Below are 25,032 nucleotides of genomic sequence, written 5' to 3'. Positions count from 1 at the left end.
CTCAAATTCCAGATGAAAGAATTTCAAGGAAATGTGTTCATGAATTAAGAACTGATGAATAAATAGGAAACAAAGACTATAGATAAGGGGTATATAGTCAAATTGTGTGATGTACAGTAGTGGAGTACCACAGGGGTCTGTACAAGGACCACTGCTCTTCCTAATTTATATCATTCAGGTTTGTAGATTATACCAAATCAGGTGGATCAGCAAACATTAAAACTGTTAGCAGAAAATTAAATTAAAAAAGATTTAGTAAAAGACTGGGCAACCACCTGGCAGATGACATCTAATGTTGACAAGTGCAGAGTTGTGCATACAGGTAGTAAAAACAAAAATTGTAAATACAAGTTGGAAGATGCTGAGCTAGACTAAACTACTTAGGATAGTTTTTTATGTTGACATTACTTAAATCTACCAGACAGTGTGGAGAAGCAAAACAAAAAACGGCAAGCAAAATGTTAGGCTATATAGTTGGAAGGGTAGGAGTTAAATTAAGGAAAGTCCTCTTAAATTTGTATTATGCAGTAAGGCCCTATTTACAACAGTGTGCACACTTCTGGTTGCTACAGTATGTTACAATACATATTGCAGACATTGCTCTGGAATCAGACCTGCAGCTGAACAAGGATGGAGCCTTTCCACCTGAGCTTGTTCAGCTGCTGTAGCAAGTTGTCTGATCTCAGGTGGCATTTCCATCTGCTGGCTGCCACTGTACTGTATCTGTCAGAGTGAGAATCAGGCCTTGAGGAAGGCCTAGCGCAACCACAAGAAAGTGTCCAGGAACATTTGCATGTCTGATGTTTACCAGTCAGGTGGTTTCACACAATTCACATCAAAAACAAGCAAAAGAAATTAAATAATTGTATTGTTGTGGTATTATGTGTATTTACATAATAACTTAACCATTGATTCTAGAGTTACTATGTAAACTGTAGCTAAGTAATTAAAAGTGACTCACAACACAACTTGTGTTCCTTATAAGATATGTGCTTCACATTTGTCTTAATCAAATGACAGAATAGTTGTGACTTAAATCTGCTGTTTTACTTTGGACCTTCTGTACACATAATAATAATTTTACAAATAAGGGAAGGCCATTCAGCCAACCCAAGCTTATTTGGTTGTTATTGAAGAATCTCATCCAGCTGTTTCTTGAATGAATACAGATATGTCTCAAATACAGGGTTAGGGAATGTGCTCTACATCTCCACAACACTTTGTGTAAAGAAATTCCCATTCTCAGTTTTACAGTATGCAGTTCCAAACTGTATCCTTCTGTTCATTGTCCATGAATACTGGTTAATTTATGCATTACTTCATTCAACTCAATTGACTTCTCATTTAAAATATGTAAGTCAATTCAAATCTATAATTGCAGAGAGCCAAAATTCATAATTAAATATTAAAACACCAGTTGACTTAACGCCTTATTTTCATACACATAAATGTGGTGAATTTTAAAGTAGAGAGAGTACAGCAATGTAATTCATGACTACATTGAAAGAGGCCAAAAAATGTACTGTTTTTAGTATAACTTTGGTGTATATGCATCAGTAAGGGGTTGAAAATCAGATGAAATGGACAGATTTAGCTTGTCTTGTTATTTCCATGGCTTTAAGGCAAGGGGAGATTACACTGGAAAACACTGCAATCATCCGCACTCATTACTGGTTCCAGAGAGGTTCTGTAATTCTGTAGCTACAGAGGGGTGTGTTGGACAGTAATGAAGCCAGCACAACAACACATACCATCTTTGGAATTAAAGTACAAATGAAAAACTACAATTCTTCAAATACTAGATCATACAAATCATGAACTGTGAAATCAACTACTACACTGTATCAGATTATAATCTGAAAAGCAATTAAACATCAGTACAGAGTCAAGAAAATAATACTTATTTTAAATGGTCAAAAATTAGCTTCAATTAAGATCTGAAATACATACTGTACTGTATAGTTCACATAGGGTTGAATTTTACCCTATTGGTGACATTCATGAAAGTTCCTGCCTGCCTCATTTCTGCAGTTTTTTAATAAATACTCTGAGCTGGGCTCCTGCACACTGCAACGCTGTATTGGACTGAGTGGTTAAAGAAGATGGAAGAATAGTGGTGGGGAAGCTCCTGCTTTTGCTCCTGTTTCATCATTGTGTTTAACTTGTTGCAAGGAAATTCTACATGATACCTGTTTACATTGAGGAATCATCAAGCTCAGCCCCTGGTACTTTAGTCCCTCCTTACCTCTGGAGCTATAAAAGCCAGAGCTAGAATCCAGTTGGGACACTTTCCCCGAAGATCCTGTGGAGACGCTGCAGCCTATCCACAGTGAACCATGGGAAGAAAGGCAGGGGTACCAGTGTTGGTGCTGATGTGGCTGATGATGTTTGCTGGTTATGGCTCTACGCAATCAGGTAGGCAGAGTAGATTGCAGCTACTAAAGGTTTATGTTTAAAATCAGTCAAATGTTGGCAGTGTCAAAGAATACTTTTGGGAACTCGTACACAGATTTAAACAATGAAGATGAATGTGTAATAACCAGCTTTCTGATCTGGTATTTGGAGAATAAATACACAAATCACCTATTTCAACAAGAATATGAATTAAAACTTAAACACTTCTTTAAGTAACAACAAGCTTAAAAAATACAGCAAGTTTTATCAAAATAAGTGTTTAAAACACAATTTCCAAGATTCTACTAAAACAGTGAGACCTGTACCAACAAACTTCCTTCAGCACTGAACGTCACTGAACATCATTCAGACACTGGTTTCCCTGTGGAAGACCAAGGACTGAGATGGATGGGCTCTGCAGATGTCTGCTCGTTATTGTGCATGTTTTAGAACTGACATAAAGGGGGTGGGTGGTGGGGGAACCTAAGTGCTGTAATGTGGTAACCCCAAAATATACTGTAAGTGGCTGCTGTGTGCAACACAACAGCTGTTCTTAAGAACTGTTATCAAACTAAGGACTTCTATAGTTTCGCACCTGTTAAACTGACCGCCCTTCAGCCAGTTGAGCTGCCCTTTGCCCTTCCTCCTAGGCAGCGGCAGTGAGCACATCCAGACGATCTGCAGCACCTGGGGCAACGGGCACTACAAGACTTTCGATGGGGACGTGTACCAGTTCCCGGGGACGTGCGAGTACAACCTGGCCTCCGACTGCCAAGAGTCCTACCTGGAGTTCTCCGTGCACATCCAGCGGGCAGAGCGTGAGGACCGCCCGGTCATCAGCCAGGTGGTCGTCACCATCAAGAACGTTGTTGTCGTCCTCCGCAGAAAGCTGGCGTCTGTCAATGGAGACATGTGAGTACTGTTGAGAATGTCTGAAAACTCAATTTATAAAAGGGGGGAACAGAACTGAGCCAAGAAACTGGAAGTGGGCTTCTGTTACAAGTAAAACCTTGGAAATGACACTTAGAATTAGAAGTTAGCAAAATACTTATAAAACAATAACATCTTAAAAAACAGCCAACTAGTTTTTGAAAAGCAAGGTTTTGTTTTAACTAGCTAGAATTTTTCACACAAACTCAAACAGAGCAGATAATACAAGTTGATATATAGATTTCCAAAAACATTTTGTCAAGGTCTCACAAAATTTTAAGGGGCACAATTTTTAATTGAATTGCACTGGCTGTGGATGTTTGCCCATTATACCTTCCAGCATGTAGGGGCAGCAATATCCTGTAACATTAGTTTTTTACGGGACAGGGTTATTAGCCTTGTGCCCAACCTCCAACATGGATGACCCACTACTCTGAGATTATGAGTCTCATGCTCTACTAACAGAGCTAGTCTGTGCCTGCAATTGAATTGCAGTGGTGTGAATGCTGAAACAGTTGCAAAGGCCGCATAAACACTTGGGCAAGGTCAAGGATTTGTCAGACACTTCAAATACCAAATTAAATGTAATGTAATATTTTAAACAAATCTACTGTACTTTTTTGAAGAAAAACTGAAATCACAAAAGGTTGTTAATCTGAGAAAAAGACTAGGACTGTCTCAGCTTGCCCTTGAGAGAAGCTTAACTGGGCAGTAATGCGTTTGGCATTACAGCTTATTCATTATTGCTTATTCATTTGGCATTACTGCTTAGCCAGCAGCCATATAACTCTTCAACTCACAACTGGCAACCTACTGAAGCTAAGAAGGTGTGAGCCTGGTCAGTACCTGGATGGGAGACCTCCTGGGAAAAACTAAGGTTGCTGCTGGAAGAGGTGTTAGTGGGGCCAGCAGGGGGCGCTCAGCCTGCGGTCTGTGTGGGTCCTAATGCCCCAGTATAGTGACAGGAACACTATACTGTAAAAAGGCGCCGTCCTTCGGATGAGACGTAAAACCAAGGTCCTGCCTCTCTGTGGTCATTAAATATCCCAGGGCGTTTCTCGAGAAGAGTAGGGGTGTAACCCCGGCGTCCTGGCCAAATTTTCCCCTGGGTCATGGCCTCCTAATAACCCTTATCTCTGAACTGGCTTCATCACTCTGCTCACCTCCACAATGAAAGCTGGTGTGTGGTGAGTGTTCTGGCGCACTATGGCTACCATCGCATCATGTGGGTGGATGCTGCACATCAGTGGGGGTGGAGGGGATCCCAATTACCTGTAAAGCGCTTTGGTGGAGTGTCCAGAAAAGCACTATATAAGTGTAAGCAATTATTATTATTATTATTATTATTATTATTATTCCCTCAGGCTGAGGATTTCTGTCTCTGACTGCTCACTGCAGTATGTACACTGAATGCTGACACCACCTCTCTCCTGGTGCTCGGGCAGGTTATAAAGTATTGGTGTGAGAATATGTCTCTTCAGAAGCTCAGTTCAAGGACTAAGCTGACAGAAGTGAGAAATCACAAAGGCATGGTAGCAAACATAGAAATCAGCACATGATTTTTAAAACGGTGTTGAGTTCTGAAAACAAATTCAGTTTAACTACACCAGGCCGTTCTTAACTGTTCTACTTAACTGTAGAATGTAACTGTTCTAGGCTGTAAAAGTCTTATATTCTGTCCTTCAAACCATATTTTTTCTTGTGCTCATATTGGTGAGGAAAGCTTCCTCATGCAGGTTGTTTCATTAAGTAAATTCAGAATAATCTTCTCTCTTTAATGTACACAGTCCAGTTACAGTGTTGAAAATGAATTGCCTTACATTCAGGCTGCAAAAGACAAGGACCTGAAACTAACGCAATGTATTTCAACCCCAGTGTGAAAACCCCATACTACGGCTCAGGGGTACTGCTGGAGAAGAATGAGGTTTACACGAAGCTGTACGCTAAACTGGGACTCACTGTCATGTGGAACGGAGAAGATGCCATCATGGTAAGAGCCAGCTCTTCAGAGAGGGAAGATTCATTCCCATCCTGTTACCAGTAGGTCACTCCTGGAGCTGTAACGAGACCATAGACATGACTTTGAATTGGTTGTGTGTCTCAGGCCTGACATGCACACATTTCTCCATGTACTTCTGTCAAGACGCCAGGCTACCCCAGTTCTGAACTGAGCGTTCTGGGCTTTCTCTCCTCAGCTGGAGCTGGACTCCAAGTACAGGAACCGCACCTGTGGGCTGTGTGGGGATTACAATGGGATCAGCATGTATAATGAGTTAATCTATGAAGGTGAGTTATTGGAACGAGGGACTTTGAAAACTATGAGACAGTCAGGCATCACACATTGTTGTCAAACACGAATAGTGAAGACTGAGTTTATATACTTGTGAAACTACTTTTCTCATGGTTATAATTTATATAATATAATAAAAAACCTTATGTGTACTTAACACAAATGAATTTAGTAAACTATTCATCAGTTATTCTGTAAATGTCATATCTTTTGCATTGCCAAAACATATTTAAAACCGTAAACCTTCTTATGCAGGTGAAGCCCTGAGCCCCATTACATTTGGGAACCAGCAGAAGATCCATCGGCCCAATGAGGTGTGTGAAGACCCCTATGAGGAGGAATCAACACCTTCCTGTTCTCAGTATGTGAGTATCACGTCTAAACCTCCAGCTCGGCACAGAATGTGATTGTGGACAGTTTCTCATTTCAGTGGCTGTAACCTGCCTGTATTGCACCTAGCGCACACCCTGTGAACAGCTGCTCAAGTCCAACACCTGGGCCGACTGTATGAGCTCCGTGGACCCTGAGCCCTACCTGCAGGCCTGCATTCAGGACATGTGCAGCTGTAACTCTACCCTGGGTGACTTCTGTGTGTGCAGCACCCTCTCCGAATTCTCCCGGCAGTGCTCCCATGCTGGTGGCACTCCCCAGAACTGGAGGACTGAGAAATTCTGCAGTAAGATGCATCAGGGCCCGGTGCTAGATTACAGGCGAACTGTTTATACCAGATTAGTATTGGGTTATAATTCATTACTACTTGGAATCTTGCCCTTAGGCTGTAACTGATGTTTTTGCTGCTCCTTGTAAGAGAGCAGGGTTTTTATCCTGAAAACTACTTTGTCTTTTTTGCTGCATAACTGTGAATTGCTTGGCCTTCTTTACTGCTGTGAGAGGCAATATTGTATATAAATATGATCCTTTGCCTTAAATCAAAGAGTCTAGGATCTGCCCTGAAGCAGAAGACCTTTGCAGTATCTTGAAATCAAAGCATCTGACAGACATCTGAACTCCTCACAGCTTCATCCTAATTCATGTCCTGCAGTGCTTAGTGTCATTAACCCATTGCTGTGATGACCTCTAAATATACTGTGTCCAAACTGCAGCCAAGCAGTGTCCCTTCAACATGGTGTACTTGGAGAGCGGCTCCCCCTGTATGAACACCTGCTCCCACACTGACACCAGCACACTGTGTGAGGAGCATCGCATGGACGGCTGCTTCTGCCCCGCAGGTCAGTGCCCCTGTGTTCTGCAACACCACCCTGTAAAACCAGGATGACATGCCTGGTCTCCAAGACCTGTTTTGGATGCTCTGTGCAGTTATAATTAACAGTATTGCACAAGATGTGAGACTAGAGGCTATTTGAATACAAATGACTAGGAAATAGGATGTAAGACTATGTTACTGGGTGAGTTAGGCTGAGAGCATGACGTGACTGAAGATCCACATACTGTCACAGTGCGTGATCACTAATGACCAAGTAGAGAAATGGTGACTTGTGTTCCAGTGAAGAGGTTATTTTTGGGTGTTGAAGTCCTTCCAGCAGGAACAGTAGGAGAGTGAAGCAGGCAGTCTGTCACGGACTGTGGTCTCATGCTGCCTGTCTTTGCTGTGCCACAGGGACGGTGTTTGACGATGTTTCTCAGACCGGGTGCATTCCAGTGGAGCAGTGCCAGTGCAACATGCATGGCACACACTTCCAGCCTGGGGAGACAGTCCAGCAGGAGTGCGAGGAATGGTAAGCGGCATCTTCGGCCACTGCAGTGGCTTCTGTCACCTGCACTCTCTCTATCTGATTCAGTGTAGTTTGAAACTGAAATGTTAAAGACCAGGTCCCATCTTATCCTCCCATTAAAATGGATTGTGTTCACAAACACTTATTTCTGTGTGACGTGCTGTGCATGCTGTTGTCTCTTTGGCTTTGTGTCCTAAACATGACCCATCCTTGTTTCTAGTGCTTGAGGCAGAGTTCCTCACAGTGCTGCTGAGCCAGGGGTGATATTCTTCATGCAGGGTGTGAAACTCGAAGGGCTGTTCTGTGTTTCAGTGTGTGTGAGTCGGGGAAGTGGGCCTGTAAGAGCCGGTCCTGTCCTGGGAGCTGTGCTGTGGAGGGGGGAGCTCACATCTCCACCTTTGATGGCAAGACCTACACCTTCCATGGAAACTGCTACTATGTCCTGTCCAAGGTAACGTCCCTGCCCATTACTGTAGGACGTCTTTTCTTTGTCATTTCCAGATGTTGCAAGCTGTCCTATAGAATGTAAATTGGTGCAGTCATGATAACAAGTTGGCTTGAGTAGGTCAACTCTATTTGTACCCTCTCAGGACTGTGACGGAGCCAAGTTCAGCATCCTGGGAGAACTGATTCCCTGTGGCTCCAAGGACTTGGACACCTGTCTGAAGACAGTGGTGGTGCTGCTGGAAAACGACAAGAACAATGTGAGTGTGGAGCCAGAGAGACTGGTACTGGAGGGACAAGATACCAAGAAGGACAGGTTTCAGTCACAGTAACTATATTCTTATAAAGAAGAAAAATCCCATTAAAGAACAAACCATAATAAGAATTGGCAGAAAATGTATGTCCCCGATTAGACAGTAGATTTTGTGCTTCCTCCATCTTTATATTCCTTGTTATTGTTGTAGGCGTTGCTGTTTAAAGCTGATGGGAAAGTGCTCCACAACTCGGCTGAGATCAGTCTCCCATACAACATGGGTGAGAACTAGACTCCGTCTGTTGGGAACGTGCCCTGTTGTGTAGGGTGTATGATGAGACATGAGCTGAGCATTGTGACGGTCACAACATAGAACTGCATGAATATACGAATAGTCAATACAGATCTAATGACTTCCATTTCTGTCATTGTTTAGCTCACCTCCATGTCTTCAGACCCTCCTCCTTCCATATCATCCTGCAGTCTGACTTTGGTTTGCAGCTGCAGGTCCAGCTGGTTCCCATCATGCAGGTCTATGTGTCCCTGGAGCAGTCCTACAAAACCAAGATGTGTGGTAAGTTGCACTGCATCTGTTCCACAATAAAACCGGAGCTCTCTGGTAGCTAATCTTTGCCCAACAGCCTGTATTGCAGTTCCTTTGCTATGGAAAATGACAGTAAGTTGCTCAGGCAGAAGCCCCACTGTAAGCAGTGTCTTGTGCACAGGTCTGTGTGGAGACTTCAATGACGTTCAGAGTGATGACTTCAAGACCCAGCTTGGGCTGGTGGAAGGCACAGCTGCCCCCTTTGCCAACTCCTGGAAGGCCCAGGCCAGCTGTCCAGACAGGTCTGACCGGCTGGATGACCCCTGTGCCCTCAGTGTGGAGACAGGTGAGAGTCCAAGAGCTGCCTTCCATGTCCATATACAGCATGTGCTGGCCAGATAAAGGGACTGAGTGTATCCAACCATTTGTCTAAAAACTGCATCTCTGCCACGTTGGAGTCTAAAGGTGTACAGGGATTTGTGTTCTGAATTTGCGGCAAATGTTTAAGAACATGTCTGGATATTGCAGCAAGTGTTTTATTATTAGTAATTAAGACAAAAATAGACATTAGCTTTTCTGTATCACACTGGAAGAGACTTAACTGGATGATGAAAAAACAGCAACAGGAAGGTGAATATCAGCCTCACAACAAAAGCTTGAGTGAATAATGACTACGAGATTCCTCATCTTATTCCTCATAAAGACACTGACAGAGAGAATAAGGAGAGCTAATCAGATCAATTTTGGTCATGTCAGATCTCTGATGCAAAACATTTCTTGCTTCAATTTTTAACATCTAACAGCTGATTGTCAGGTTTTTTCTAAAGTTGTGCATTATCAGCCTATAAATGAAAGTTGATGCCATACAAACAGTGTGAAGAGTCTGTACTGTAACTCAAAACCTTCACTACAATTGACAATCTTGACTAGATTTTAATAAAAAAATGTCCAGGATTTTATTCCTTCATGAGTTTGGGCAGTACGCAATACCAACAATTTGATAACAGAAAACAATCTGTTGGATTTATCATAGGCTGTCACTATAAATGGTAAAAATTGATGCTATTGATTATTAGTGGTCTGTAAAACTAGTCCATTACAGTAGTTCTGTGGAACTGAGGTTAACCTGTGCTTCTATCCCACAGAGAACTATGCTGAACACTGGTGCTCCGTTCTGGAGACTGACAGGAAGTTTGCGGAGTGTCATGCACTGGTGAATCCCAAGGACTACTACAAGGTCTGGCTGTGAACTCCAAATCCAGATCATCTTGATCTGTAGAGAAAATTAAGCAAATAATTCTTCTGGTCAACTTGGATGTCTAATGTATAGCTGGTTTCCTGCCTGCTGTGATTCCAGAAATGCGTGTACTCCACCTGTAACTGTGAGAAGAGTGAGGACTGCCTGTGTGCTGCCTTGTCCTCCTATGTGCGAGCCTGTGCTGCCAAGGGTGTGAGTCTGCAGGACTGGAGGAGCACTGTGTGTGGTGAGTGGGGGAGGGGGGGACTGGGGCAGAAATCACACTGGAGTAGTGCTGACATACAGTAGGGGGTGTACTGATCCTCAGAACCACACAGAGAAACCAGCTGTTTTGGGCACATTAGCTGAACCCTTTACAAAAAATGTAAAAAAGGACAAAATATGGGAGATTTTACAGCTGCCAAACCCCACCTCATCTATCCCATGTGATTGAGACCAAGATGACTGGTGTATCTGCCTGTTTTGCTGTAATGGGCCTGTGTGCCAGAGTCCTGTTTGCTGAATATGGTAACAGCAGCAACTCCAATAATGAAAGAGTCCTTCTGTGTTTCACTCTGCCAATGGTGACCTTGCATTGCCCATTGCTCATTACAGGCTCTTGGCCTGTACAAGGGATTGCACATCTGAACCCGCTGAGATTGAACCATGCCCAGTGACACCTCATTTAGAATATTGTGTATAATTATAGTGACTAGGTTACTAAAGATATTTCTGCTCTGGAATCAGTCTAGAGAAGATCAACCAAGCACATCCCTGGGATCAGAGGGAATATCCTAAACTGACTACAAATACTGAATCACTTTAGTCTCAAACAAGGAGGGCTCAAGCAATATCAGTTGCTGTAGTACTGTAGTAGAAGAGTAGAACCTTGCAGCATAACCCCGGTCTTGTTAAGAACATAAGAATTCCTCCATAAGAACTGATGATGATCGTTATTCCATGCTGAAAAGAGAAGAAAAGAAACAAAGTTTCGGCTGTGAAGCCTTCACACCCGAAGAAGGCTCCACAGCTGAAACGTTGTGTTTCCTTTCTTCTCTTCTCAGCACGGAATGTTTTTTTCTGTTATCCCTTTCTTGTTTCTTTCCTGTCCTCATCATTCTCCTTTTGCGATATATTGATGTCTTTCTTTGTTGCCCTATGTTGCTGCAACTGTTGAAATTATGTAATTTTGTTTGTTTCCAATAAAAAAACACTAAAAAACATGAGAATTGTTACCAAATGACGCAACTAGTTCATTTGATTAAAATAGTTTGTTGCATGCAATTATACTGCACAATTGTTTGTCCACCATCATAAGTGAATAGTAGGTAATCAGTTCTCTAATCAAATATTTTATGAAATTAAGGGGATAGATTTGAAATTGGTACCAATAGCTTTTGTTGCATTATTGCTGCCTCTCAGTATCTAATGATTGGGAATGTACGGTAGATGATGTCTTGTATTTTACTTATTTTAAATTCACTTCAATTACTTTTGTTATTGAAAAGACTGAATCCCTTTATTGGCTTGGCACTTTTTATTGTATAGCTTTATGTATCAGGAAGCATCTCAGTAGACTACCTCTCTTCTGTCAAAGAGAAAGCCTCTAAAACTGTCATCAGCCTTTTCAGATGTTTGAATAGTCCTGAATTTGTGTTCTTTATATTTTTGTTACTGTATTCCATTTTATTAAATAAACAACTATGTTTGGATAAATAAGCAAGTAAGTCAAAAGTTCCATAAAATACTATTATTTTGAAAAAGATTGACTTACATACAGTATGATATTAAATGAAAAATATTTGATAGCAGTGAACATTTTGGCAGCTGTTGAAAAATGAAATGCTGTTCTACTATAGTACAAGTGCTCCAAGAACAACTGTGTGAGTGTAATAATTATATTTAATAGGATCACAATGTTAGTTTAACTGCTTTAATTAAAGAAACAGTGCAAATATTGTGATTCACCTAATTAAATTATAATCCCATCCTTAGTTTCTTTATATGTGATAAGACACCCTGTTACTGTTACTGATTGTCATTAATTGTGCATGTTCTGATTCACAGACACATATATAGAGAGCTGTCCTGACACCCAGAACTTCTCCTATGGGCTCAGTGGCTGCCAGCGCACCTGTCTCTCCCTCAGCTCTGATCTCCAGTACTGCTCCCCCACCTTCTTACCTGTGGACGGCTGCACCTGCCCTGACGGTCTGTACCAGGATGAGGGTGGCATCTGTGTGCCCATGGCCAGCTGCCCCTGCTTCCACAATGGAGACCAAATCCAGCCTGGGAAATCCATCACAACCAAGGATGAGCAGTGGTAGATACCATTTCCAGTACTCTTTAATAGACTTACAAATGGGAGATTACGAAAGTGGTGAAAATCAGGATGAAGCAAAAAGGTCAGCATTTTATGAATCAAAATCCATTATTCAGTCCAGTTTCTTTCTTCCTGGGGTATCAAGCCAGTTACTGGCTGATCCTTTTCCACCAGGCTCCATAAATGGTGCCCTCACTGCACGCAGCTTTGGTCTGCCCAACACAAAAGCAGGCCTGGTTCTATTCGTCAACACTGGGCTACTGGGAGTGAAGCTGCTCTGGCCCAAATTAATGCCCACTGCCTCCAGTTGGCACTACAGTGTGAACTCCCAGATCAGTTCAAATCGGTGCTGTCTAATCTAATTGCTGGGAGTCAGAGAAATGGCAGCAAGGCCAATGTTAACTTGAGACCTGATGGATTCATTGCTCTATCTGTGCTCCTGCTGCAGTGAGGAAGGGAAAGTTCAGGAATGAAATCCTGGCTCCCTGATACCTAGCAGAGCTTCACTGCAGACAGATGTGGGCGGTGACACAGACAGCTTGTTAGTCCTGCAGACAGAAGTGAGTTCTTGAAGAGGCGTGTATGCAGGTTCGGCAAGGAAAAGCTGTCCCTGCAGTAGGACACAGTCTCTAGGATGACAGGGCAGGCCTCAGAGCTGTTGCCCCTGCTCTTGCAGTGTCTTGCAACTCACCCAGCCCCCTGAGGTAGCCTGATTGTTATAAGGACTCTGGTAATGCCACAGGCCTCTCACAGGGACCCAGGGGCTCAGGCTACTGACACCAACACTGTCAGTACTCTGCCTCCAGGAAAGCTGCTTCCACTGCTGCTGTGCCCTGTGTCTTCTGTCGGCCAGGGCTCTTCCTTCTCTGGCAGCTTGTGGAAGCCAGGTGGAGGTGCAGGAAGCTGAGATCCACCCTCAGGTGTGGTTCCTTTGGGTGTAGAGGCCTATTACTGTGGAGCTGGTGGCTGTTTGTCAGTCTCTGTCTCAAGTGGTGGACCGCTGTCTGCAGTCTTTTATGCATTAGAACATTCTACCGTGGACAGTTCTAGCCCTGACATTTGATCATCCAAAGAAAACAAAGACTGGGCTTTCCTGTTTAGAGAGCAACTCACTCTCCCCTGTTTCTGCTCCATCTACCTGGTCAGTACTAGGCTCACACACCTCTACCTTTTCACTAACAGCATTCAGAGCAACACCCGTCCTGTCCTCCAGCAATCTCTCTTCTGATCTCAGTCTTTACACCTCTAGGTTCAGATGACTCTGACACCTCTGCATCTATCGAACCCTCTTTTGACCTGTTGCTCTTTGATTCCGTCTCTCCCACATTTGAACACCAATTATGGAACTTATTCCCTAGCTCTTTGTAAATTATTTTTATTTCACTCGAAATCAGAATTTGACCAAGCGGTTCAGTTAGTAAGTAAAATAACTATTTATAACCCCCAGAGTGATTTCTAGCAACATACAGCACTTGAGCGGCTGGTATAACTAGAGGCACGTGAGCTCTTTGTTCTCTTGTACAGCTTTGGTGAGAGGAGTAATAATCCAGGCACACTTGGTTAAACAAATATTTAATAGAATGACAAGACACAAACTACACTACATAAAACAAAACATACTGTACAACACACTAGTTACTCTATGTACAGTTATTAAAAACAAGGTGTTTCTGAGGCCTAACATTCTGGTCACCCAGAAAACCCCAGACTGCTGCTATGCAAAGCTCTTAATGCCTACAGAGGCCAGACAGGAGAGAAGCTGCCTTCTAACTAAATACAATGTAACCTGCAGTTAAATCTCTCTCTCTGCACCCTGGGTGCCGCAAAATAAATGGGAGCCTATATCCCTATCCATAAAAAAGCACCCTTAGCAGGAAAGACATTTCTAACTGAGGTATCTTTTACACAACAAACCCAAGTTCCCTAAAAACACAGAATAGCATGCTCTCTCTAGCAAGGTTCAAATGCTTAGCTCCAGTCAGGTTTGGTTTGGAAGTAGGGGCTCTCGCCTGGCTACTTAAGCTTCAAGTCCCAACTCTTCTGGACACTTGTCTCTCCTCTCCTTGTTCCCTGCCTCTGGCTTCTTCTCTTTCTCTGTGCTCTTAATGTGCTCTTATATTGCGTGTTTCTGTACTGCTCCTTTACAATCATCAACCCACAACTTACCTACAGTAGGTACTGTATACTAAGGTAAGCTTTACATTTTTTCTGCTCAAGGGACCCCTGTAACAATACTGTACACCCGATTATCAGTGAGATTCAAACAAATGGTGGCATAATTTTCTTTTTCTTTTTTTCAGTGAACTGCAGCATAAAACCAATGCAGGGACAATGTCAGATTTTAGTATATAATTTTAAATACATCTGTTTTAATACTCCTTTTTCTTCTTGTTATCACTGAGATATGTAACCTACAGATTCTGTGTTTTCAGCATGTGCACCAATGGGAAGTTACACTGCCTGTCTACAGAAACATCGACTAGTAAGTACCAGGGGCTCGTGGCTAGCAAAGCATGCAGAGAGCTCTTGCTTTCTTCTGCTGGCTCTGACTCCCTGTGTCCTGTGTACTCCAGGCTGCCCATCCCCCAAGACCTACTTCAACTGTTCCACAGCCAGGCCAGGCTCTACAGGCCTGGAGTGTCAGAAGACGTGTAAGAATCTGGCGATGGAATGTGTGAGTACAAGCACCCTTCCTGTCAGTAACACAGCCTGTCACTTACAGTAAGTACAGGTACCTTACCTAATATTTTTAGCTGTTCTAAAGTTTTTATATATCAATTTCAGTATTCACAAAATGTGAATAAAGTTTTGTGTTTAAATAAAAAAGCCCACTCAGTTTGTGCTGGGTGTCCTTTGTCCCTGCAGTACATTGTTGGGTGCGTGTCGGGGTGCAAGTGTCCCGATGGGCTTTATGACGACGGGATGGAGAACTGTGTCCTTGAACATCAGTGTCCCTGTTTCCATAATGGAGATGTCTTTCCTCCTGGGGTGACAGTGAGGGACAAGTGCAACACCTGGTAGGTCCTTCCCTAGAGCAAATCAGCTTATCAACTTCAGACTCTTCTCGCTATACAGAAGTGTAAGAATATAACTTGAATACGTTTTATCAGAATACTTCATCTACAGTACACCTCACACTATGCCTCATGTATACATTTCAACATTCATAACTGCTGCAATGCAAAATGCTTGATGCTTGATAATACAGCAGACTACAGAGGGGTACTTTCTGTGTGAACTAAGCTGTGCTTATCAGGATACTCCTGTTGATACTGACGGCTGGTGTGATTCCAGCTCTCTTCCCCTGGTTCAATGCTTTTGGTGTGTCTCTCTCTCCAGCACCTGCAAGGCGGGGCAGTGGCAGTGCACGAAGGAGAAATGCCCGGGCACCTGCACCATCTATGGCAGCGGGCACTACATCACCTTCGATGAGCAGAGGTTTGGCTTTGATGGAGACTGTGGATATGTGGCAGCTCAGGTACTGTAACACTCTGTCAGCCCAAAGTGTGTTATGAATATGCACAGTAGCTGCTGTTTCATAAGGTAGTTTATGCTGTTATCTTTCTTTTTTAAAAAATCTATATCCTTGCACAGAAAACAACAATTAAATAAGAATTTATAAACTAATCTTGTAACAATTATGTTTGATTTTTTAATTTTTTTAAAATATTACTATGACTACTGTGTTTATTTTACAGGACATGTGTGGAGAAAAATCTGCAAACGGCACCTTCAGTGTGATCACTGAAAACATTCCCTGTGGAACAACAGGCACAACCTGCTCCAAATCAGTGCGGATTTATATGGGGGTAAGAGCCATTTCCTGAATATCATCATAGCTACTTTTCAGGTACAGTATATCATCATCCTTCTAGATCCAATCTCAAGCTGTACTTTATAGAACTGTTCTCCCATGTTTCTGACCCCAGCGCTGAGAAGTTGTCTGGTTTCCTGCAAGCCTCCCCACTGTAGAAACTGGTATAAATGTTGGGCTCACAAGGAGCTGAGCTGTCTGTCTTTCACAGAGAACTGAGCTGAAGCTGTCTGATGGGAAGTATGAAGTAATTGAACTAGACTGGGGAGAACAGGTGACGTACAGAGTGCGGTCTGTTGGCATGTACCTCGTTATCGAAACCAGCATTGGGCTGGAGGTGCTCTGGGACCGGAAGACAGCCCTCTACATCATCCTGGATCCATCATACGCAGTGAGTCAGGACTGCCTGCAGTCAAGGACATCTGGTGTAAAAGAAATTAAATGGGGATTTAGCAGAAGAGACCCCATACTGTTTTTTAACATGTTGCATAGATGGCAATATGGAATTACTCTTCTTGTAAAGTATAAAGTACTGCTGGACTAGTACACTGGGCTCTAATTTCTCAGCATGAAGTGGCTTGTGGGAGGGATTCTGCAGTGCTGCTGTCGCAGGATGTGCCCTGCAGGCTCCCTGACTTGTGCCCCGTGTCTCCTCTAGGGGCAGGTGTGCGGCCTGTGTGGGAACTTCGATGACAACGGGAAGAACGACTTCACCACCAAGGGCCAGCTGGTGGTGGCCAGCCCCCTGGAGTTTGGGAACAGCTGGAAGGTGTCCAGCAGCTGTCCCGACGCAGAGCTCCATGACCCCTGCTCTATGAATCCCTTCCGCCATGGCTGGGCTAAGCTGAAGTGCAGCATCATTAAGGGAGAGACCTTTGAGGACTGCCACCCTATGGTACACCACACCACAGACAATTCACATCTTAAATGTGGACTTTGTATTAAAACAAAGGTTTTATTAATTAGTCACAGATCATTATTAAAATTGTACTTTGACAAATGCCAAGCCTGATGAGTTTAGATTTGACTTTAAAATCCTGCTTATAACTTGTATTATAACAGTGCTCTGATTGCTCTGATAATTTTTTACAAGTAGGTTTGTATAATAAAAACAATTTATTATTATCACAATCATCTTCACTATCTGGATAACTCGTGTCTAAGCACTTGTGTTGTATATCGTGATTGAATTTGGTTAGGGTTATTTAAAATATCCAAAATGTTTATAACAAAGCTGAGTGTGTGGTTTTGATGATGTGTGATAAATGTAAAAAGCAGTGTGTCTTGGCCCTTCCCTGTGCAGGTGGACCCCAGTCCGTATTATGATGCCTGTGTCCGTGACTCCTGTGCCTGTGACACTGGAGGAGACTGCGAGTGCTTCTGCACAGCTGTGGCTGCCTACGCTGCAGCCTGTAATAAAGCCGGTGTTTGTGTGGCCTGGAGAACACCAGAGATCTGCCGTGAGTAGAGTTTACAAAATACAAGTTTATATTTATGGTTCTGCATTTTGCTTGTAGATGCTGCTGCAATTCATGCCTTTGAAAGATACTATCTATAGTGTCTGAAACACCTACATTTCCTGTTTAATAGTTGTATTAATATCACTTAGATTTTTTGTGTTTTTGCTATGCATCTTATTCAGTACATGATTGGTATGATAATATCTGCAATGTAACATAACACATAGGATGGGTGTATAAGTCTGTTCCAATTAGATAGATTCTTAACTTATATGACTTTCTGCACAAGTACAGAGTGAAAGCAGTTGAACTTCAGTACAGTTATCTCTCCGTAAGTAAAAATGGGTTCATTGCAAGTAGATGGCCAACCAACAAAGTCAGAACTCAGAGCTTGATATGAAGGTTATGTATTCTGAATTATGCATTCTGTTTAAGGATTGTATATGTGTTTTGTCTCTTGCAGCTGTGTTCTGCGACTTCTACAACCCCCCTGGAGAGGACTGTGAGTGGCACTACAGTCCTTGCCACAGCCCCTGCATTAAAACCTGCGAGAACCCGGAGGGAAACTGTAGCAACTCACTCCTGAAACTGGAGGGTGAGACTACAAAAACATCATTTCAGCCTGTTCGTCTCCATTCACCACATTCTGATAATCCTCCCACCATTATACTATGGCAGTGGACGATGATAGACTATGAATATAGATACTCCAGATAAAAAGCAAACAAACTTTATATGTCAAAAAACAGACTTAATACGTGTTTAAAGACACTTTGCGGATCCCAGGACAGACTGCATCATTATTACCAATTGCAGCTATAAGAAATTAGCTTGTTTCTAAGTACTGCATAATTACAACATGTTTTTCTCTGTTGCTTTGTAGGCTGCTATGCCAGATGCCCTCCAGACAAACCCCTGTTTGATGAAGAAACCAAAACCTGTGTGGAGAAATGTGGATGCTATATAGATGAAATTCTCTATCGTCCTGGGCAGGACGTTCCCACTGCTGAAAAGTGTACCACGTGGTAAGGCACCCTCAAAAAGAACTACTCATCCAAACTTAAATAATTTTACATCTCTCAAATTGGCTATTGGCAATTCTGTCCTTGACTCTCTTTATCAACAGTTGTACTACCACAGCAGGTTATCATCCTCTGAAATGTAAGCTGCTGGGTCATCTGTTTCTTTTCCACACAGTGAGTCCAGTGTTAACGAGAGAGTTAACAGATGGAGGATGGATACTTTTCCAAACCATAACATTAAAGGCCACAAATGGGCGCTGTGAGGGTAACTTTGCTCCCATAACCCCAGTGGGACTCAGTCAGTTGTGTGACACATCTGGGGAATCAGTCCATTCAAGCCATTCCAGATTCATACTAGAGCAGATGAAGACTGCACCCTGAATGGGCACATTTACTGGATAAACTAATTCAGAACCATGGAACAATCAATCTGAAAACTGTCACAATATGCTCAGCAAACACAAAACACCTCTGAGAAAGCCATGGGTTTTATTAGTAAATATATATTTATGATCTAAACTATCTAAACTGATGACTGTCACGAAGCGTCTTTCAGAACCCTATGCAGACAGCGCAATCCGGAAGGGAGTGAGAAAACACAGGGAAAAAAGACTAGGATAGGGGCTGGAAGAAGAACAGGGGGCGTCTCCAAGGTGCGCTGGTGCTCGGTGGGTGTGTCCAGGGCAAACAAGTCCAAAGGGAGTCTGTGAGAATAACCTGAGAAAGCCAATGTCCAGAGCCAGGTGATCCATCCTGACACAGACGAACGAAGTTAAAAGCCGGAGCGGGATCCGGCGAAGGGCCGGGGGGAATAAAAGGGGGTAACGGGGCCAGGAGCTCCCAGTCCCGGACCCAGATGGTTAGGAAGCCGTTGCGAAGCCTGAGCCGTGGAGCCCCTCCAGGACCCTCCCACCTGTGTAGGTGGGCTTCCGGGCATCCATGTTCCAAAGCTGAGCCCAGATTGGCAGGAACGCCTGGCTTTATAGGACGGGGGCAGGTGCGGGAGATCAAGAACAGACAAGGAAGGGCTGGAGCGTCCTTAAGAGGAGGGGTTTACGAGTGTGACAATGACGTGTACTTTGTTTTTATTCTTGCAGTAAATGCACACAATCTGGAAACACAGAATGTGAAAGGAAGCCTGGTGAGTTATTTAAATATAGGCACTTTATAATTGCTGAATGTCTTGAGTCCATGACTCAGTTTGAATCTGCTTTCCACAGGTTGTTGCTTTTACAATGGAAACGAGTACAAGGAAGGAGAATCCACTTCCCAGGACAACGAAGAAGGAGAATGTGTAACACACATATGTAGAAATGGAACCATAACAACATTCAACTGCATTATTACTACAACCATTACATCTACAACTCCCACTACTACACCCACAACAAGTAAAAACTATTTGAGTAATTCTGTTGTTTTAGAATATTGCCAATAACCTAGTGCTCTGTTCGACTACAATAACACAATACTACAATCATATGGTTTTTTGTGTAACTAAGCAGAAAGAGAGAACGATGTAGCTAAAGAGAAGAATTTAGATAACGTTAACAGTTTCTGAAGAAAAATGTTCAGAATTCTCTGAGCTTAACACTCAACGGGTCTATAGGTATAGAAATTTAGTAAAAGATGGAAATCACTTAAAGAAAACGAGAGAGTAAAATACAGAAACAGGACGAATTTCAACTGAAGTCTCATTATAATAAAAAAATATATATTTTTGTAAAAATTATAACTTTGTCTTTTTCACCCATAGTAACACCTGCAACTACCACCCCCCACATTTCTACAACACGTAAGTCTATTCTGATTTGCCAATTCTCATATTCTTTAGGCTTAATGTTGATGTTCAAAGCTCTCACAGGTCAAAAGGGAGAATGTGAGTGTACATTTCTTCCTCTGAACTACTGTATTTTAAGAAGGAGAGCTGAAAGACACAATGCTTTCTTACATTATACACAGTTTGATTAAGACAGTACAATTTTTTAAAACTTTTTTCAGCTTGTGAGAGGAGATGCACATGGACTTCCTGGTTTGATACTACTGATCCAGAGTTCACACCTGATGGTGATGACTTGGAGACCTATGAGAATATTAAAAGCAAGGGTGACAACATCTGTGATCACCCAGAGGACATCAAGTGCAGGGCAGTGTCCTACCCCGAGTACAGCCTGGAGGACGTAGGACAGAAGGTGCAGTGCAATGTGTCTTTTGGCCTGATCTGCAAGAAAGAAGACAATGTGAATTTAATTCCTCCCAAGTGCTACAACTATGAGATTCAAGTGCTTTGTTGCAGTAATACCTGTCCACCTACAACAACCCCCTACCCTCCCTCTACAACAATCACCCCTTCACCTCCTACAACAACCCCCTACCCTCCCTCTACAACAATCACCCCTCCACCTCCTACAACAACCCCCTACACCCCCTCTACAACAATCACCACCCCTCCACCTCCTACAACAACCCCCTACACCCCCTCTACAACAAACACCCCTCCACCTCCTACAACAACCCCCTACACCCCCTCTACAACAATCACCCCTCCACCTCCTACAACAACCCCCTACACTCCCTCTACAACAATCACCCCTCCACCTCCTACAACAACCCCCTACACCCCCTCTACAACAATCACCCCTCCACCTCCTACAACAACCCCCTACACCCCCTCTACAACAATCACCCCTCCACCTCCTACAACAACCCCCTACACTCCCTCTACAACAATCACCCCTCCACCTCCTACAACAACCCCCTACACCCCCTCTACAACAATCACCCCTCCACCTCCTACAACAACCCCCTACACCCCCTCTACAACAATCACCCCTCCACCTCCTACAACAACCCCCTACACCCCCTCTACAACAATCACCCCTCCACCTCCTACAACAACCCCCTACCCTCCCTCTACAACAATCACCCCTCCACCTCCCTCTACAACAACCCCCTACACCCCCTCTACAACAATCACCCCTCCACCTCCTACAACAACCCCCTACACCCCCTCTACAACAATCACACCTCCAACTCCAACAACAACCCCCCACACTCCCTCTACAACAATCACCCCTCCACCTCCTACAACAACCCCCCACACTCCCTCTACAACAATCACCACCCCTCCACCTCCTACAACAACCCCCTACACCCCCTCTACAACAATCACCCCTCCACCTCCTACAACAACCCCCTACACCCCCTCTACAACAATCACACCTCCAACTCCAACAACAACCCCCCACACTCCCTCTACAACAATCACCCCTCCACCTCCTACAACAACCCCCCACACCCCCTCTACAACAATCACCACCCCTCCACCTCCTACAACAACCCCCTACCCTCCCTCTACAACAATCACCCCTCCACCTCCTACAACAACCCCCTACACCCCCTCTACAACAATCACCCCTCCACCTCCTACAACAACCCCCCACACCCCCTCTACAACAATCACCCCTCCACCTCCTACAACAACCCCCTACACCCCCTCTACAACAATCACCCCTCCACCTCCTACAACAACCCCCCACACTCCTTCTACAACAATCACCCCTCCACCTCCTACAACAACCCCCCACACTACCTCTACAACAATAACCCCTCCACCTCCTACAACAACCCCCTACACTCCCTCTACAACAATCACCCCTCCACCTCCTACAACAACCCCCCACACTCCCTCTACAACAATCACCCCTCCACCTCCTACAACAACCCCCTACACCCCCTCTACAACAATCACCCCTCCACCTCCTACAACAACCCCCTACACCCCCTCTACAACAATCACCACCCCTCCACCTCCTACAACAACCCCCTACACCCCCTCTACAACAATCACCCCTCCACCTCCTACAACAACCCCCCACACTCCCTCTACAACAATCACCCCTCCACCTCCTACAACAACCCCCCACACTCCCTCTACAACAATCACCACCCCTCCACCTCCTACAACAACCCCCTACACCCCCTCTACAACAATCACCACCCCTCCACCTCCTACAACAACCCCCCACACTCCCTCTACAACAATCACACCTCCACCTCCTACAACAACCCCCTACACTCCCTCTACAACAATCACCCCTCCACCTCCTACAACAACCCCCCACACTACCTCTACAACAATCACCACCCCTCCACCTCCTACAACAATCCCCCACACTCCCTCTACAACAATCACCCCTCCACCTCCTACAACAACCCCCTACACTCCCTCTACAACAATCACCACCCCTCCACCTCCTACAACAACCCCCTACACCCCCTCTACAACAATCACCACCCCTCCACCTCCTACAACAACCCCCCACACTCCCTCTACAACAATCACACCTCCACCTCCTACAACAACCCCCTACACCCCCTCTACAACAACCACCCCTCCACCTCCTACAACAACCCCCCACACTCCCTCTACAACAATCACCCCTCCACCTCCTACAACAACCCCCTACACCCCCTCTACAACAATCACCCCTCCACCTCCTACAACAACCCCCTACACTCCCTCTACAACAATCACCCCTCCACCTCCTACAACAACCCCCTACACCCCCTCTACAACAATCACCCCTCCACCTCCTACAACAACCCCCTACACCCCCTCTACAACAATCACCCCTCCACCTCCTACAACAACCCCCTACACTCCCTCTAAAACAATCACACCTCCACCTCCGACAACAACCCCCCACACCCCCTCTACAACAATCACCCCTCCACCTCCTACAACAACCCCCCACACTCCCTCTACAACAATCACCCCTCCACCTCCTACAACAACCCCCTACACCCCCTCTACAACAATCACCCCTCCACCTCCTACAACAACCCCCTACACCCCCTCTACAACAATCACCACTCCACCTCCTACAACAACCCCCCACACTCCTTCTACAACAATCACCCCTCCACCTCCTACAACAACCCCCTACACCCCCTCTACAACAATCACCACCCCTCCACCTCCTACAACAACCCCCTACACCCCCTCTACAACAATCACCACCCCTCCACCTCCTACAACAACCCCCTACACCCCCTCTACAACAATCACCCCTCCACCTCCTACAACAACCCCCTACACCCCCTCTACAACAATCACCCCTCCAACTCCAACAACAACCCCCTACACCCCCTCTACAACAATCACCGCTCCACCTCCTACAACAACCCCCTACACTCCCTCTACAACAATCACCCCTCCACCTCCTACAACAACCCCCCACACTCCCTCTACAACAATCACCCCTCCACCTCCTACAACAACCCCCCACACTCCCTCTACAACAATCACCCCTCCACCTCCTACAACAACCCCCTACACCCCCTCTACAACAATCACCCCTCCACCTCCTACAACAACCCCCCACACTCCCTCTACAACAATCTCCCCTCCACCTCCTACAACAACCCCCTACACTCCCTCTACAACAATCACCACCCCTCCACCTCCTACAACAACCCCCTACACCCCCTCTACAACAATCACACCTCCAACTCCTACAACAACCCCCTACACTCCCTCTACAACAATCACCACCCCTCCACCTCCTACAACAACCCCTTACACCCCCTCTACAACAATCACACCTCCAACTCCTACAACAACCCCCTACACCCCCTCTACAACAATCACCCCTCCACCTCCTACAACAACCCCCTACACCCCCTCTACAACAATCACCCCTCCACCTCCTACAACAACCCCCTACACCCCCTCTACAACAATCACCCCTCCACCTCCCTCTACAACAACCCCCCACACTCCCTCTACAACAATCACCCCTCCACCTCCTACAACAACCCCCTACACCCCCTCTACAACAATCACCCCTCCACCTCCTACAACGACCCCCCACACTCCCTCTACAACAATCACACCTCCACCTCCTACAACAACCCCCTACACTCCCTCTACAACAATCACACCTCCACCTTCTACAACAACCCCCTACACTCCCTCTACAACAATCACCACCCCTCCACCTCCTACAACAACCCCCCACTCTCCCTCTACAACAATCACCCCTCCACCTCCTACAACAACCCCCTACACCCCCTCTACAACAATCACCCCTCCACCTCCTACAACAACCCCCCACACTCCCTCTACAACAATCACCCCTCCACCTCCTACAACGACCCCCTACACCCCCTCTACAACAATCACCCCTCCACCTCCTACAACAACCCCCTACACCCCCTCTACAACAATCACCCCTCCACCTCCCTCTAAAACAACCCCCTACACCCCCTCTACAACAATCACACTTCCAACTCCTACAACAACCCCCTACACCCCCTCTACAACAATCACCCCTCCACCTCCTACAACAACCCCCTACACTCCCTCTACAACAATCACCACCCCTCCACCTCCTACAACAACCCCCTACACCCCCTCTACAACAATCACCCCTCCAACTCCTACAACGACCCCCCACACTCCCTCTACAACAATCACCCCTCCACCTCCTACAACAACCTCCTACACTCCCTCTACAACAATCACCACCCCTCCACCTCCTACAACAACCCCCTACACCCCCTCTACAACAATCACCCCTCCAA

General features: G+C 44.9%; 1 protein-coding gene across 1 annotated transcript; it reads left to right on the top strand.

Annotated features, from left to right (window-relative positions):
- Positions 1-2,300: 2,300 nt before the first annotated feature.
- LOC148645782 (mucin-2-like) lies at positions 2,301-21,068 on the top strand (the record flags this gene model as incomplete). Its single annotated transcript, XM_088611862.1, has 30 exons — positions 2,301-2,415; positions 3,045-3,306; positions 5,200-5,314; positions 5,520-5,610; positions 5,870-5,979; positions 6,074-6,290; positions 6,718-6,843; positions 7,233-7,350; positions 7,660-7,798; positions 7,938-8,051; positions 8,256-8,325; positions 8,481-8,618; positions 8,770-8,934; positions 9,734-9,825; positions 9,946-10,072; positions 11,893-12,148; positions 14,581-14,630; positions 14,722-14,822; positions 15,014-15,165; positions 15,488-15,626; positions 15,847-15,957; positions 16,174-16,353; positions 16,621-16,857; positions 17,266-17,422; positions 17,886-18,017; positions 18,306-18,447; positions 19,542-19,585; positions 19,665-19,835; positions 20,201-20,239; positions 20,446-21,068. Coding segments are annotated over exons 1-30 (4,497 nt in total), but the record flags the coding sequence as incomplete, so codon positions are not given.
- Between the last annotated feature and the right edge of the window lie 3,964 nt (positions 21,069-25,032).

Source organism: Lepisosteus platostomus, chromosome 18 (assembly GCF_059453375.1).
Source record: "Lepisosteus platostomus isolate fLepPlt1 chromosome 18, fLepPlt1.hap1, whole genome shotgun sequence".
Lineage (NCBI taxonomy): Eukaryota > Metazoa > Chordata > Actinopteri > Semionotiformes > Lepisosteidae > Lepisosteus > Lepisosteus platostomus.
This window is presented reverse-complemented; position numbering and strand designations above follow the sequence as displayed.